This window comes from Clavelina lepadiformis, chromosome 7 (genome assembly GCF_947623445.1).
Source record: "Clavelina lepadiformis chromosome 7, kaClaLepa1.1, whole genome shotgun sequence".
Classification (NCBI taxonomy): Eukaryota; Metazoa; Chordata; class Ascidiacea; order Aplousobranchia; family Clavelinidae; genus Clavelina; species Clavelina lepadiformis.
Genome location: NC_135246.1, coordinates 8,671,178 through 8,688,206, shown reverse-complemented (window position 1 = coordinate 8,688,206; position 17,029 = coordinate 8,671,178). Strand labels below are relative to the sequence as shown.

General features: G+C 35.2%; 2 protein-coding genes and 1 non-coding gene across 3 annotated transcripts; 2 read left to right on the top strand and 1 right to left on the bottom strand.

The window, feature by feature from the left end:
* Window positions 1-136: 136 nt before the first annotated feature.
* Window positions 137-3,216, bottom strand: LOC143464505 (inhibitor of growth protein 5-like). Its single transcript, XM_076962297.1, has 7 exons — window positions 2,015-3,216; window positions 1,789-1,868; window positions 1,556-1,714; window positions 1,361-1,456; window positions 946-1,048; window positions 682-830; window positions 137-571 (listed from the first exon to the last, which is right to left on the bottom strand). The coding sequence occupies exons 1-7, from the start codon at window positions 2,049-2,051 to the stop codon at window positions 464-466; spliced, it is 732 nt and encodes a 243-aa protein (XP_076818412.1). The 5' UTR covers window positions 2,052-3,216; the 3' UTR covers window positions 137-463.
* Window positions 3,217-6,229: 3,013 nt separating this feature from the next.
* On the top strand, window positions 6,230-16,796 carry LOC143465543 (17S U2 SnRNP complex component HTATSF1-like). The gene is made up of 12 exons (XM_076963893.1): window positions 6,230-6,393; window positions 9,165-9,238; window positions 9,417-9,798; window positions 10,053-10,185; window positions 10,335-10,477; window positions 10,564-10,611; window positions 12,960-13,114; window positions 13,768-13,937; window positions 14,115-14,211; window positions 15,020-15,109; window positions 15,933-16,070; window positions 16,158-16,796. Exons 1-12 carry the CDS (start codon window positions 6,309-6,311, stop codon window positions 16,338-16,340), a joined length of 1,698 nt encoding a protein of 565 aa, XP_076820008.1. The 5' UTR covers window positions 6,230-6,308; the 3' UTR covers window positions 16,341-16,796.
* On the top strand, window positions 11,189-11,343 carry LOC143466309 (5.8S ribosomal RNA). The gene has a single exon (XR_013118754.1). It is a non-coding gene; the product is annotated as a 5.8S ribosomal RNA (ribosomal RNA).
* Window positions 16,797-17,029: the final 233 nt, after the last annotated feature.

Sequence of the window (17,029 nt, the reverse complement as noted above, 5' to 3'; positions counted from 1 at the left end):
AATATCCGTCAATAAAAAGCTTGGTAACTCTGATATTGTACCCATAGGTACAATTAGTTGGCATGGTAACTCACTGGTCCAGTTATAACTATAATTTCTTAAGTTTGAATGGGTGAAATTCAAGTGAACCAAAAAGTTGAGTAAACCTTGTTTCATTATCAGGTAGGCATATAAAGCACTGTATACCATGTAAAACGAAGTACAATACTGCATAGTGTGTGTACTTACAAGTCAATTTCCAAGTTCTGAACAAATACCGGTACAGAATACAAATGGCTGTTAGAAGCATACTTCACTGGTTTAGTGGCTGTATTAGCAAATGTTGGTAATACAATCAAACCGAAACTCAGCATAAAAAAATTTACATGCAATATAAATACGAAATGTTCGGAAATCAACATATAAAAAGATATGGCTAAAAAGATGAACTAGTATTAGCATCATAGAATACATTAACTATTCATCACTTCTTCTTTCGATCCCTATCTTCCCTGCATTTTGGACAATACCATTTTCCTTTTGGCTTTGAAGTGAGATTAACACATCCAAAGTGAAACCACTCAATAGGGCACTAATCCAAAATTATACAAAATTAATGTTTTCATTCAATACTTAGAAAGCCTGACACCTTATTCATTTTATGATGTATGTATTCTCGAAAAAAAAACAAGCATTACTCACATCTTGGTTATCACAACCAATCATTTCTCCATATGATACCTGGTGGCACAAACAATAGGTTGGCTCATTTGGATCAACTGGCATATCAAGCACATCAGTACAGGACTGATAAGCTGATGATAGAGGAACTGACAGAAGTGATTCAACGGCTGCAAATAATCGTAATCTTATTAAATGGTAGCACTACCTAAAACCATCAAAACTCATTGATCTAAATATGCTTGTGCAGCATTATCTATAATTGAAGCTTATTTTATTGAGTACTTTTTTGTTTCTTTTTGCTGCTTTTGGATTCATCATCTGAAGCCACTCTTCCCTTTTTACGCCCTCTCCCTCGCTTATCATTTAACGTTGTTTCTGATTCGACCTAAAATATGACACACTTTAGTTATTGGTCAATTTTTAAATTTTGTGTTGTGTGGACAGTAAATTTTACTTATGAGGATATCAAAAATAGAATGCCAATTAAATTTCAGCATTGAGAATGTTTCAAGACAAAAATGAAAAGTTTCTTGAAAATGTGTTTGATAACACAGTATAATGTTTTGGCTACAATGATCGTACTTAGCATGACAAGCCGCTTAAAACATTATGCAGTAAAAATATTTCCACTTATTGCAACTAAAGTTTTATAAAAATTGAGTGAAAAACAGAAACATGAAAGTCTTTTTAGAATTACCTTTGATGTACCAGCTGCATCCTGAATAGATTTTTCTTTTAGATCAGCTTCAAACCGCGCTAGATCTGAATCTAATCTTCGAATGTGTTTGTCGACCTACAAAACCATGAAACTCCAAACTGTGCCACACTCAACAAGCTTATATTTACTGCATATTGTTTTTGCAGCTATTGTAGCAGCAAATGAAACACTAACCATCTCATAGGTTTGCATTGCGAGCTGAACTTTGTCATCAGCAAATTCCCTGCATTTTGCATATGATTCTTGTATCTTTTTTATCTTCTTCACGCGGTCATTTGGAGGAAGTGATTTGGCTTCACTTACATATGATTCAGTCATTTCATCAATATCAACCTTAATAAAAAACACAAGCTTCAGAAAGACGTATATAAACTATTGATATACAGAAGGTGGATGAAAATGAAAACCTTAAGATCTTCGGAGCGTTGATCTAATTGCCTCATCAACTGAAAGTTCCGCTGCAGTTCAAACGGGAGAGTTTCTAGGCCTTGGATTGTTAAAATTTACAAAAACATAAATAAATTTTTAAAATCATTTTAGATGGCATAACTTGTTAAAGTTGGCCATGTTAAAATGAAGAAAATAACTATGCTAAACAGTATAGGCAAAAAATATTTTTAATTGTATACTTACTGTCAAGATATTGTTCTAAATACATTGCAGTAGCCATGTTCAGTTGTTATTTGTTGACAGTTTTTATACCAGTGGCATTTATGTTTTCTATAATTTAATGAAATGATCACAACTGCAATCTGTGTACACAAATAAGAAACAGTAAAGTTAAGGCATGCAGTAAAACTTATAATACCTTTCCAATTATTTGACATTCTTGCATTACTCATCATCTGACATGTTGATCAAGCATATGATTAGGAAATCATTACCGTAATTAATAAAATGGGGAACGCCACGCAATTGTATGGAAAGTACGTATTTGTATTGCGTAACTCGTTTTGCTGACATATTGATTTTGTATTCTCAACCGGTCAGTAAGCATGTAATTCCGTCTTCCGCATCTATCATAGTGATTTTAATGCTGTTATCACATCTTTTGTAACTCACTTATCAGTATGAATGGAGTGCTGTTGATAAGTATTCCAGGGTTTTAATGCAACACAAAAAAGTTTGACAAATATTGCAGTGTAGTAAAGAAAACTTTACTCCGGAATAAACGAAGGCAAAGCCTAGATTTTCTTGAGCTTTGAAGTGTCAGACACGATAAAAATAATTCAAAATTGCCAAAGTAGTTTAAATGTCTGCCAGCATGATAACACTTCTCAAAGCAAGGAAAATAAACCTTATGCAACATACATATCCAAAGCAAAATTGAATAGTACCAATTTAAAAAAATTGATCAAGTTGTCAATTGTTCGGTGACAACAGTTCTGGTTATGGTAAAACTTCATACATTTATGTTTATTCCTTCATAAAATTCTAGCCCTGCCGCCTACAATTGAACCTTGTTTACTCTCAAGAAATCAAAAAGTATACACAACATTAGTGTCAAATGCAACAACAATAAACTATCAGAGTAACCGTTGTTAAACTTGCACCAAGAAATTAATTAAATGAAAGACGCTTAGGTGACGACTACCTATAACTTCTCAAAATTGTTGGCAGCTTTTCTTGTTAATGTTTTCAAGTGATAAACTGCACATATATATTTTGTTGGTCGATTTAAAATACTCTGTTAGACAAAGCAACAGTTTGTGAGAGTTTTGTGTAACAACACTGTCACCATTATCTTAAATATGATTAAGTTATGCATATAAAAATAAAAACACACAACAGCACAAGGGCCTTCTTGTAGCACGTTCTTATCGTCTACATCGTTTATTTTTTACAATTGACTCTGTGGAGCAAAAAAGATGGTGGTAAAATATATACAGTAGTACAATATAACAAAAATATGCTAACATACAATCAACAAACGGGAAAAAGCGGCAGTCTTAAGGGGGTTACAACGTGCAAGATGTTAATTACTAGGCCTATTATGCTGTGCTGCTATTGTCACGCTAAATTCTTCAGTCCAGAAAACTTCCTGCTCTTACGGCTAGTCTCATATAGCCAATCTCTCTCTTCAAACTTTAATTAATATTCAACCTCATATCTTCTTCTTTGTCCTATTTCCTATCGTTATCATCTTCTTGCACATTTTTAACCTTTTCCTGCTCATTCGTGATGGAATTATTAATTGTTATTTTAGTACACTATTATGGTTAAGCCTACTGCCTAATAGGCTGCCTATAGCATTTTGTTTTGGCTGCCACTATTTTTCCTGAAAAAATTGACCAAGGAAAAGCCAACACAACTTTTTGCTTGTGGCGTCTAAAATATGTGGCATGTAATAAAATTACTTCAAACAAAGCTGGATATGAAAAAAAACGACAAAATATGCATCAGTTGGCGACAAAACATCCTAAATCAAAAATATACGTCTTATCTAACCAGTTTATCCTTTAATTCCAAACAAATATTTTGCATAGTATCTTCAATATGCTGCTCAATTAATCGCTAAGTAAACACGATTCCGCATTGACAAAACGAAAAAGTTTTCCACACGCTTTTTCATCTATCACTCTAAAATAGAAATTTATAAAATTTTCTGGCCAACTGATGCATATTTCGCCGTTTTATTTTCATTTTCAGCTTTGTGAAGTAATTTCATTCCATGCCACAAATTTTAGACCCCACAAACGAAAAGTCAGATGGCTTTATTTTGTTAAAAATTGTGTGTTGAAAGTTATTTTTCACCGTATGTTGTTAGCCTAACTTTAATGTTATAGGATAGGCCGATAGGGCATAGGCTAACATAGTAATCCAAACCTAAGCTTGAAGAAAACTTTGTTTTATCGTAACCTAATTTAGGAAAATCCGAAAAACTGAAATCATCACGAGAAGATGAAGCGGTTGGCGCGTCATCGGAAGGCCCAAGAAGAAAACGGTTATTACAGTGTAAAGTAATAGGCTAACAGCCCATCTATGTCAATATAGTTAAATTTGGATCAATAAAATAATTTAAAAAAGATATAAACTTTTACTGTTGTAGCAAGTAGCAAGGCAACTATTTCTTCTTTTGGTGGGTTTGGTAGCCATGCTAACCTACCATCTAATATCACATTTCTATTATTGCTATCTTGCATTTTTTAAGCCATTGGACTTTGCCAAATTTTTCTACTCATTAAATGTTCATAAAATTGTGCTTTAACTACAACGGTTAACATCGTAACGTTTAGCTCCGCACAGTTATTGGCGAAAAATAAACAATACATTGTCTATGGTTAGTGTATATCTACAAAATTGCAAAATGGAGAAAGGGGATTACCGAGAAGTAGGATCGTAACGAAGAGGCCAGCAAAGCCCAGCATTAACATTCCACCAATCTATAGTAAAAAGTCAGATCTTCATAGTAATCGTCAGTTAAATGTGGGTAGTACCGCGGTACTACAGGACCGAATCACTGTACCGCGGTACTTTTTCAGTACCGATACCGGTACTGTCGGTATTTTTCAAAAAAGTACCGAATCTCTGTACCGAATTACTTTTTCAAGAAATTTCAGTCGGTCCCGGAACGCGGTACTTTTTACGTGATTTTTTCAAAATTTTAACAGTTATGTTTTCAAAAATACATGTTATTTAACTTTTAATAGTAATTTTAGCAATTTTTGGTCTTATTTTAATCTAGAAATGTCAATTAAAATTGCGAGGGATTAACGTCATATATGTTTTGACCTGGAGTAACCTTTACCAAGGGCGTTATACCGACAAACATTGCATTTACAGCAGCATGTTCTACACAAAAAGTACCGGTACCGAGTACCAACAAAGTACGGAACTACTTTTTTGAAATAGTACCGAATACCGGAACCGTCCGTACATTTTTTGCCGTGCGGTACGGTTTCCGACTGTATTTTCAAAGTACTGACCGCCCACCTCTGGTTAGATGTTATCAAAAAAAGAAACAGTAGGCCTTGAGAAGTTAGCTGTCAATAAAAAGAAAAACACTAACAGGAATATACACTAGCCAAGGGCGGTGAAGGCAAGCGTAGCTGGGTATCGACTACGGACCACATTATTCAGTTATTCAAGCACATTTAACAAGTCGACTTTTACAAATCGAATGCCTGGCAGACTCTATTTTAATTATTGTGAATAGTTATAAATTTGGGAAACATAATGTAAAAGCCAAAATATAAAATGCTTTCATTGGAAAATGTGCAAAAAGAGCTCAGTGACCCGTGCTGGGGTGCTGGAACAATGAGGGATAGTACCGAGTTTAAGTGCGGAGATTTTCTTTAGTTTCCATGACTTACTAAAGAATTGTTTCTATTTGGAAAATCGCCTAGGTAAAACCTACCAGTATAGGCAGTAGTTGTTTTTTGTGCAGAATTTCATATTTTTAAGACAAGTCATTCATGACTAATGGTCATACCGTAGTGGGGTCTAGTGAAGAAGTGCACTGCACTGGACCCCACAGTAGCATAGGCTAGTGGAAAGTGTGTCACATGCATGCACAAGATTTATCAAAAATACACTGCAAACTTTCTTATGTTTACACCGAGCTGCAAAAACAAACAAGGAAAAGTTGGTTGTTTGCACACCAGTTTACATTGAATAAACAAAGAATTGTGGCTTTGCATCCATGATTTCCCATCGAAAACTGCTCTAATTTCCAGTCAAATATTGCAAGTAAAATACCAGCTAAAATGAAAGGTGTAGTTTTCAAAATTTTTCAAAAAACGAATTTTCCAAAAATAATAATTTTAAAATTATTTCCTATATATAATTAATTTATGTATGTATAATCAAATAAGCTCAAAGTAATAGCATATTTTAAATTCCAGTAACTAGAAAACCTAGCATTTCCTGATATATATGTATATCGCCATTGCTGTGCATTAAAGTTTTAACTGCATATGATAACACCATGTCTATGAAACCAGAAGATTACCAAGAATTTCAACGACAGTTGGAATTGGAAAACGCCAAAGAAACTGTCAAGAAAGATAACGGTAGGTTTATTTATAAGTCTGTGTGAAGCTAATTACTATTTAGTTACATATTTTGTGGTTTTATCCTATTTAATCGTTTGTTTATTGTCATTGCTTGTAGGAGAACAAAAACTAAAAGCTAACCATTGCAGCAGGATGAAATTATAGTTTCATATAAACACAAAAAATGGGAAAATCCAAGGACTTGCTATATAAAACGTGCCGAATTTATAAATTTATTTAATAAAAATGATTAATAGTCAGCATGGTCACTGAAACCAATAGGCCTATACAAATTTTACAAATAAAAAACAGGCCGAAAAAATAACACCAAATAATAAGAACGATAAAACAATACAAAAATAAAAACACGAAAACATGCAACATTGTTATTTGTAATTGAATATTGAGGCAGTATAGTGGTTACAAATTACATATCGCAATGTAGTAATGAGCTGATAAAACAGGACATTTAAAACAATTAATAGCAATTTGCATTAGTTAAGATTTAGTGTATCTGCATGTTGAAAAGAAACATCATCCAAAGGACCAAAATCCTGTTTCGATTCTCAAGGCAGTCGTCAGTATGTGAGCTGATTCCTGGCATTGGAACTAGATTGGGCAGGAAATGAGCAGCCATTGGACCTGAACTTGACTGCCACTTATTGTCATCCCAAAGGAAATTGGATAGTTTGTGATCTTCTAATTTTCGGAATAACAACGAAGTTTATAGTAATATTGCCTCTGTACTGGATTTGAGTCGACTGATTAGATTGCTGAAGTCGTAATAATGCAATCTACACAGTGAATGTTTGCATGCATGCAAAAGTTTTTGCATCTTAGTGTGATTTATGTGAAATGAAGCCAAGCCACGCATTTTCTTTGCACCTTTTCTCACATTTTTTTCTGGGTCATAAACTTAATTTCTGATTCGGCTGCTGCATAACAAGCTCAGTTCTCTACAGGTTAATTGTTTTTCACAGTTTTGAGCAGTACAATACAGTGCTGTATGTCAATAAATGTTAATGATCAAAACAATAAGCTTGTTTGTTGTTTCTTGATATTGAGTACAGTACAAGGACTGGAGGCACAAAAACTCACTTTCCACATTATGAGCCCATCCACTAAAATAAAACAAGCCTAAAATGGTTTGGTTGCATGGTGTACTTATAAAGCGAGTAACACTGAATATATCACATGATGTTTTGATGTTCATGCATAGATTTTTGTGACATGTTTTGTTTGATTGTAACGATTAAATCATGTTTATTAAACAATTGCTTCTTCTGCTTCTTTTGTACTGTCCTAATAAAGCTCAACGTAATTTAAATTTTCTCTTGTCCTGTCATTCACATTTTTAGTGTCGTATTACACACAAACAGAAGTTAAAAATATAACCTTGCTTTATGTGTCTGACTCTTTTCTAATCAATGTGTAAGTGAGTTGATTTTAGTTAGTTGTAGGTGAGTTAATTCATTCTCGCAAGCAACTGTGACTTTATGTCTATAGAAATTTAATTTGTTCTTCGTTAAGTTGTGTTGTTCGACAAAGAAATTTCTTTAACCATCTCTGCAGGTTTGCCATTCAAAACTTCCTTGCACATATCAATCGCCTCAAAGTTTTTGGCAATAGTGCCAGCTTGCTTTGCTGAAGCCACTCTTAGCGCCACTAAATATTTTTTGCTTGATAGAAAATATTTTGTAAAAGCTTTTTTCTGCTTTAAATATATTTTTTTTTTTTTTAAATTTTGAAGTTCCAGCTTAATCAGTGTGTTGCATCATCAGATGCCGCTTCAACTTGGCTGGTTTCATACCTTCATTTGACAATGTTTTGTAGCATACTAAACATTGTAGTTTAGTAACATCAGATTCGATAAAAGCCAAGCTTAATACTCATCATGGTATGTTCTTCCTTTTGCATCTTTTTCTTTTAGGATAAATCATGCTGGGCTTCACATTCTGAATCATTTGACTTTTACTTTCGTTTTAAAAATTTATCCATAAATTTTAAACTATGACACTAAAATTTAAGTTAATTTGCTTCACAGAATTCAATCCTACAATAAATCACTTATCAACTGCAGATTTTATGATGGTGCAACAACCAAGATTTTTGATTGCTTGATACTTTTTTGATACTTTTGATTTTTGATTGATCGCAAGCTTAAGAATTCATTTCAAATACGAATCACCACTGTACTACAATTATCTATGTTTGACTTTTTTATTTTTTGTCATATCGTTGCAAACCACTGTGCAATGGGGACCCCCAGTGCTTCGCAAACCCTAGTTTGGGAAACCCCCGTCTACACTATATGTGTTTACTGTAACTTTTTAAAGTTACGTATTTAAAGAATGCTTATTTTGTTAATTTAAAATAGTGATATGTTGTGTCACTAACGCGTGGAAATGGCCGTGTTGAAAAAGCTTCTACTACTTTACTGTAGTATCTTTGCTGAACATAGATTCTAAACAAGATTAACTGGAAAACTTTTGTAAAGTTTGTCAGTTTGGTTACGAATCATTTGTAATATTTTGGAGCTGTCAAGTTGAAATTTGGCAAAGCAACAAATAACTTAGCTAGTGAAAAGCAGACTTTTTTACCTATAAACACTGACAATTTATTGCTATTTCTCCAAAAACGTGTGTCATTTTGTTTATATTTTGCCAATGAAAAGAAATGGGACAAAAACATTGGCATTAGATTAGATCAGTTTTACCTATTTTAGCCAATCACAACTTTTGCAGAAGTCTTTGTTAGTACGCTTACAATTAAATTATAACTTTCTGCAGGTGTAAAAACTAAAAAAGATGAAGATGGAACAGAATATGAATGGGATGAAGAGAAAAAAGCTTGGTTTCCCAAAGTATAACTTGGTTATATTTTTAATCATCCCAACGTATTTTTGAAATGGGTTATCTGGTGAAATATGGATGTTGTTATCTTCAGTTTAAAGTTTCTTTGTTTCTGACTCTCTTCTTCCTATGTATAAGATACTGTATATCTTCATTAGCTAATATATTTTGCTTTATAATATATTTTAGTTCTCTGTTGATCAAATGATGGCATATCAATCAAGTTACACAGGCTTAGCTGACAACATTAACCATGATCAAAGCGGTGCTTCAAAAACTACTTATCTCGACCCTCAAACAAAAGTAAAATATGAATGGGACGGAACAGAACATAAATGGAAACCGCTGACTGCAAACAATTACGTGTACACAGATCAATCAACCGGACTTGTGTACACTTGGAATGCCACTGCCCAAAAATGGAATGTTGTGAGCCCAGTTAAATTAAATAAAAATACATCAGCTCAGTCAGAAAATGATGGTAACATTTCTGATAATGAAACTTTTGAGACTCAAGAAAAAGATTCATTTGCTAATTCAACCAAAGTGCCAAAAGAAGGATCTGCTGAAAGTAATACATTAACTTTATTGTAAGATCCTCACAGGATTAATGCTTTTCCTACTTGTTTGAGTTCAAATTATAAGCGATTGTAAAGGTTCTGACAGATTTTTGATCTGCCACTGTTTTAAAGACTATGCATACCGGAAGCAGCCATGTGGTGTTGCCTTGGCATTAAATGGACCACCAGATTTAATCGTCTTTCAATAATATGTTTTGATAATAAATATTAAAGGTTTGTTTAAATTGCATTTTTTATTTTTCAGAAAACAACAATGCACAAATATATATTCATCCAGAAACTGGAGAAAAATATCATTGGAATTTACAAAAACAAGTCTGGACTGCTGAAGACGGAACAATTCTTTATCCAGCTGCACAGTCGGGCAATTCTCAGAGGTTAACTTCAAAGTTACCTTGGCAAATCACAAACTAGCAATAGTTATGTTATATGACTCTTGTTTGTTGCCATGTCAGACATAAACATACACATTTGTGCTTTATAGTGTCCAAAATAATTTTGTTATTCTGTCCATATTCCTTTTAAGTTATGAAAATGATAAAACGGGGAAAGTATATTCATGGAACCAAGAACAAAACAAATGGATTGAAGCTGACAACGATGGAAAACAGAAAGCTCAAGTCAAAAAAGGAAAAGTTAAAGCAACAAAAAGAGCTGCTTCCAAAGCTGGTTAGACTGTTCATCAATATATTTTGAAGTTATGCTCTTTTCCATTGACTTAAGTTACTATTTGAATTATTTTGTGCTTTTTTCAGAGTGGTTTGATGCTGAGAAGGAAAAGAACACAAATGTTTATGTTTCTGGTAAATACAAATTCCATACATAAAGAATAATTTTACCAATACAGTACTTCCTCGATTATCCGTACCTCGTTTAACCGGCATTCGATTATCCGGCCGAGTGATCAATGACTTTGGGAGGTCGTTTTACTTCGCATGATTGCACTTGCAACTATCATATGCGTGATATTACTCTGGTTTTTATTTTTCAATTGACGTTGAACCGCCGCCGTAGCTACTACCGATTGAATGGTTTAGTGAGGTCCTCCGATTGGACCCGGAGCGGCTGGCAACGGCCGAACCGGTGTCCGAAAAGACGATCTAACTTGATCATTTACAGGAAGTAAAAGTCGTAACAAGGTTTCCGTAGGTGAAACTGCGGAAGGATCATTATCGAAACGAACGGAGGCTCCCGCTCGAGCTGCGGCGGCGTCGCCGGGAAACCGGCCGCCTCTCGCGTTTGTCGAGGTCAAGAAGCGCCCGTTGAGGCGCTCGACAAGGCACAAGTCTTTCACGGGCGTCGAGTACTCCCGCGGTTTCAAGTGACGCTCGTCAGATCATCCGCTCGGCGCTCACATTCAAACCTGTGACTGCTTCGTAGAAGCTGAAACGCTGGATCACTCGGCTCGCGAGTCGATGAAGGACGCAGCTAGCCTCGTGAATTAGTGTGAATTGCAGGGACACATTGAGCATCGACGTTCTGAACGCGAATTGCGGCCTCGGGTTAATCCCGGGACCACGCCCGCCTCAGGGTCGTCTGAAAAGCAATCCCGGCGCACCCGTCGCCCGGGCGAATGCGTAGTCGGACGGAGACCTGTGTCTCCGCCGTCCCGTCGAAGTCAGCAAGGGTCCGGCACGCGATCGGAGAGCGCGGCGGCGGCGGATCGACCTCGAAGAGGTGTCCTCGTTTCGCCAAGTCGCCGTGATCGATCGCGAACGTCATCGATCCTCGGCACGTGTGACGTCTCTTACATTTCGGCCTGAGGTCGGACGAGACTACCCGCTGAATTTAAGCATATTACTAAGCGCCCGCGTCCTTCTGATCGAGGCTTCGTCCCATAGCGGGTGTCAGGCCCATGGCGTAATGATGTAAAAATACAAATTCAATTATCCGTTTATTTTGCTTATCCGGTCAGATTTTTGAAAATATTGACCCAACTTGACCGGATAATCGAGGAAGTACTGTACTGTTGTTTTTATGGATACTGGTTCCAACCTAATCATATCTCGCTCGCTCGTCGTTGAGTTGACTGAAGTTAAATGTATGAAATAACTAAAGTTGCATTACGGTAGATGTGACAGCCAACAATCAGTGCTATCGAGTTTGACTAACAAAAACAAATTGCTTAACAAATTCAAACTATTTTACTCACCGATTGCGAGATGTATAAAATATAAAATTTAGTTAGGAAAAAAGACAGTTAATATCTGTTGACAATGATTGGACCATTTACTATTTAATATCTTTCAGATTACGTTCACATTTAAGCGAGAAAAATGATCTAAATGCACAATTTTTGCCAGTGAAATAGACGCTGCCATACAAATTACACTTATCTAAAAAAATATTTATTGGGCCTAATTTGCCTTGACCTTTGTGGCTGGTACAAGAACTTATTTGATACTGTGTGTAATGTAAAATTAACAAACATGAAGTTTATGATATTGACTAGACAGAAATTGAGTTATGAGTTACATTGATTCAAGTAAGGAAAAAATTGACTTGGTCTCAACTGTTGTAGATAGTGTGTAATTAATTAGGACTTATTATTAATTAATTTATGGCTTTATTTTTCTGATACTTTCAAAACTATGACTTTTTTGTAAAATATGACTTAAAAATATAATCTTACTATGTATCTGGCTGTTTTCTGATCATTGCGTAAGTTAGTTGGAATCACTTTATTAAGATTAACTGACCATCGTAACCAAGTAAAAAAAGGCAATGTTTTGGTAAACATTTGTATAAATATGGCCTTTAAATTAATTAAACTGATATCACATAAACACAACGGTGCAATGTTGCCAGTAAACATAAAATTGCACTTTTTGTCAACTTTCTTTACGCTTTAATTTCCAGGCAAGAATGAACTTTTTTCGTACCACTAAATTGCATTATGTGACAATTTTGTTTTGTGACCTAGCGTTCAAGAAGCCTATTTTTAATTTACGAATTTAATAACTAAAATTAATCTTTATGACCTACAGTACAAATATATGACTTTACAACTTCGATTTTAAACACCCTAAGACAGTTTTACTTTTAGAATTTTATAACGTTCCAAATTCGTGAAAAAAATATAACAAAAAATTTCTGTATTAATTATTATCATCAGCATGGTATAAATATTATTTTTCTTTGATTTTTAAAGGATTGCCATTAGACATAAGCCAGGCTGAATTCCATGATATAATGTCCAAGTGTGGAATCATTACACCAAACCCAAAAACTGGAGAGCCTAAAGTGAAGTTATACACTGATAATAAAGGAAATTTAAAAGGAGATGGTTTATGCTGTTATCTGAAGGTATGCTGTTATTGTTCATGTACCACTTGCCACTGGCTAGTCTCACACACAAACAGAGAGATGTGGCCAATTGAATTGTTAGTGAATGTAAGGAAATTGGTATCTAATAGGTTCAGTAAACAACGGCCATCACAACTAAACCGTTATGGAGAAATGATAAAAATGGACAGGCAAAATGAAAACCAGTATGAACACATTGCATTATAACATACTGTTTCTTTATTTTACCTGTGCATTCTTGTCTTTCGTTTGATTAGTTTTAGTTTTGCCATGCATTGTACGGAAAGAAACACCATGTTCTCATTACTTACTGCGATTATGGAGTATAATCCCTAACATCTAGGATATTTCGTTCTGTAAAAAAGTGAGTCTGTTTTTGCACTCAAGTGTAAATGCAACTTTTTGGTCTTTGTTATATAACCATATGGTGGCGCTATTGGACCCACGCTTATCAAACATTGCTTAATGCTTACCATTATATATTATGCTTACGACCGACTACCCGACTATTTTGCCATGTTGATTTATTTTTTTCGAAGTGGTCAAACAATTGCAACCACTGCAGCTGTACTTTCATGTAGTTGTTACACCAATATTTGTCTTTTCGTTGGAGCTTTAATGTCGATACTACGTTGAAGTTATTTCTTTTGCAGAAAGAATCTTTACCGTTAGCCATTCAGATATTGGACGGTACCAAGATTCGAGGATACACGTTGAGTGTTCAAGAAGCACACTTCGAGTTAAAGGGCGATTATGACGCATCGAAGAAGCCGAAAATGCTTTCTAAAAAGGAGAAAAAAAAGATTAATAAGGAACGTGAAAAGTACGAATTTATATTGAATTAATTCTGATGCTCGTTCACTGTTTTTCAGCATTAATTTCCTCAATATTTTTGCATAGATCGAAAAAAATGTTTTCGGTGTATATTATTTATCATTAGTTATATATTTTTGGAGTATACAAATTGTTGGGTTCTTAATTCTTTATATATATTTCCTAGGTTACTGGATTGGAAATTGGCTAGATCGGAAGAAGCAGTATCGAAGACTGAACGTGTTGTAATATTTAAAAACATGTTTGATACAAATGAATTTGAGGTAGGCAGCTATATGTTTTGAAAATGGTAGAATATTTCAAGTCCAATTTTATAGGAATGGAAGTAAGTTTTTCTGGCTGTCGCTCTGTGGCTAAAGTTTCTAAAGCCCAAAAAGTTGTGTCAGGTAACGACTTGCGAGTTCAGCCCAGGTAGCATATAGACATACATGAATTATTAATAAAACAAAATGACGGTAAGGGTTATGTATGACTGTTCATGTGTGAGTACTGTACGTTAAATAGACGTACATTCACTTGTTTTTACCACATTTTCACCCGCATTCGTCATGCTGTTTGCTCCTCCGTAGAATTGAAACTGAGCATCTGTTTGTTCTGTTGGTTATATGTTGTATCAGCTTTTTTGCATTAAACATGACGCTTTCACCCGCGAGAGGAATGGAATGCAGCTGGAATAACACGGTCGGTGTTAGTTAAATCACGGAAGGTTAACTGTCGGACCACCAAGCATTTAGACTCGCCACATATTTTTGGGCCTGATTTTGGGTGTATGATAACCGACGTTTAGATTAAGACTAAGGTTTGGTGGTGATATTTTGCTTCGTTTTGGAGTTTTGAAAACCAGATTAGACTGAGAAAGTGTTCATATGTTTTACTAATTTACTGAATAATTTATAACACGAAATATTTTTTGGATGTAGAGAGAGGAGAAGAAATTGATTTTTGGTCGGTTGCTTTTGTTAAAAACGCTAATCTGTGGATTTAAGATTATAATTGGACGCAATTTGCATGAATGCAACATGCAAGACCCTTCTAGACGTTAATCCTGATAAATTAATCATTACATTGCAGGAGGACCCCGTACAAATCACTGAAATCAGAGATGACATTCGCAAAGAATGCGAGAAGTTTGGCCCTGTCAAGAAGGTTATCGTCTTTGATGTACGTAGAATGAATTAGTAATCTTGTGATTATCGTAATAACCCATTGTTAAGTAACTTTGTAAACGCAGCATTAAGATGTTTCGTCATGCACTAAATTTAGGACTTGTTTTGCATAAAATATTGTGTAAACTATGTAAACCAATCTATGAACAGAAGTTGGAACAAACACATGAAATCTTTATGCTGTTTTAAGGGTTATCGTATTCTTCTTCGACTTGTGTGGGCGAGCAAATGTTTGTGGTAATTTGTGCGCATTTCACCTCTTTACAAACGTGCACGGCCTCGTATAACGTTTCACGTGAAAGTAACTATTTTTATTTTACCTGAGGTAATTAACCGCGGTCTCCTAATTTTTCATTCTCGCACAAAAGCAACATAATTCCCGGTGTTGGCACAACAAAGTACTCGTAGAAACGGCAGTCGGTTGATTAACATTATTTCCTATTGTCTGTCCTGATCCTACTTAACACCCAGAGGACCATATTGAGTGTTTATATCTTCGTCGCCATATTCTTATTTGTGCAGACTCCAGACGGGTCATAGCGTGACCGTTCCCCTGTGTAGGATTCGTGTTAAACCCAACCTTTTTGTATAATGTTACCTTAAGCGTGAACTTGCGGTGTTTTGGCAAACGCGCAGCAGGCTTTAAATCAACAAACTCACTCGGTTTATAAACCTTGAATATTGCTTTTGCAAGAACTTGCTCCCACTATATCGCCGCATTTTTAAAATATTTATGCGATTGCGAATGTTGGTGCTGCTGCGTTTTTGTATTTCGGTCGTTGTTCAAACAACGTTTGATACTTCATTATTTTTACCAGCGTCATCCAGATGGTGTATGTTCAGTTGCCTTTAAAGCTAATGAAGATGCAAAGAAATGCCAGCAAGCTCTCAACGGGCGATGGTTTGCCTGCAAGATGGTGGAAGCAAATATATGGGACGGCGTCACTAACTACCAGGTAATTCTAAAATGGTATCTGTTGTATTTTGTGATGCTAAAACTAGTTGCTTTCGAAAAAATTTCTTATTTTACTGACATTAATTAGATCGAAGAGACCGACAAAGAGAGAGAAGTCCGTTTAAAGAAGTGGAACGATTATTTGTGTGAGGATGACGAAACTAAGAAAAGTGAAAATGATTCCAACAAAAGCGAGGTCGAACAATATACCCCCGAAACTTCGTGCGGAAGCAGCGGCAATACGAACGAACTAAAGTCGGCCCACACTTGACATGAAACGCCTTGTGAAAGAAACTCAAATTTTACCTTCTTCACGATCAAAGTTTTTTACTGGATTTCCATAAAAGATCGTGAAGCTAGGATTACAAATGTACAGCAATTATTGTGAAATCATTTCCGAACCTATTTCGGGATTCACTGTATAATGCGGAGTTTCAAACATAAATCTCGAATGAAGGCATTGTTTGAAATAACACCAAAATTTTATCTCTCGAAAAAAGTACGAAACAGTGCCGCTTTGAAAAGAGATTTGGAGTAGGCAAAATGCGCTCATACCCTTGTCGTTAATGGCACGTTTTTCGCCTTTTGAGTTTACTTTGGTTGTTCTCGAACCAGGCGAATTATAGCCCGTTAATTAGCCTCGGTATTTGAGGCACTCAGCCTTACCTATGTGGTTTTGCTTGAGAAAAACACATGTCGATATTATCAGTAAAGGAAGAATTCGCAAGATTGTGATTGATACTGGCAAGCTTTCGAACCTAGGCTAGGTGAAAAAAATTTATGGCTTGTTATTTGTTCGTGATTGAGTTACGAATTCCACAGAGGATGGAAACGTATGTAAAAGCGATTGTTAAAATATTCTTTCCAAAACTTGGGTGGCCCACTCTTTGTAGTGTACACTTTACAAATTATGTAATTGAATAGCTTTCAGGTTTAATTTGTTAATTACATTTAATTGCA

Excerpts from the sequence above, each read along its gene's own strand:
- LOC143464505 (XM_076962297.1), bottom strand. The coding sequence starts at position 2,051 with ATGGCTACTGCAATGTATTTAGAACAATATCTTGACA. Across the intron at positions 831-945 it reads CAGCAAAAAGAAACAAAAAA|CCGTTGAATCACTTCTGTCA; the intron begins GTACTCAATAAA and ends GATTATTTGCAG. Across the intron at positions 572-681 it reads TTGGTTGTGATAACCAAGAT|TGCCCTATTGAGTGGTTTCA; the intron begins GTGAGTAATGCT and ends ATTTTGGATTAG.
- LOC143465543 (XM_076963893.1), top strand. The coding sequence starts at position 6,309 with ATGTCTATGAAACCAGAAGATTACCAAGAATTTCAACGACAGTTGGAA. Across the intron at positions 9,799-10,052 it reads AAAAGAAGGATCTGCTGAAA|AAAACAACAATGCACAAATA; the intron begins GTAATACATTAA and ends TTTATTTTTCAG. Across the intron at positions 10,612-12,959 it reads CACAAATGTTTATGTTTCTG|GATTGCCATTAGACATAAGC; the intron begins GTAAATACAAAT and ends TGATTTTTAAAG.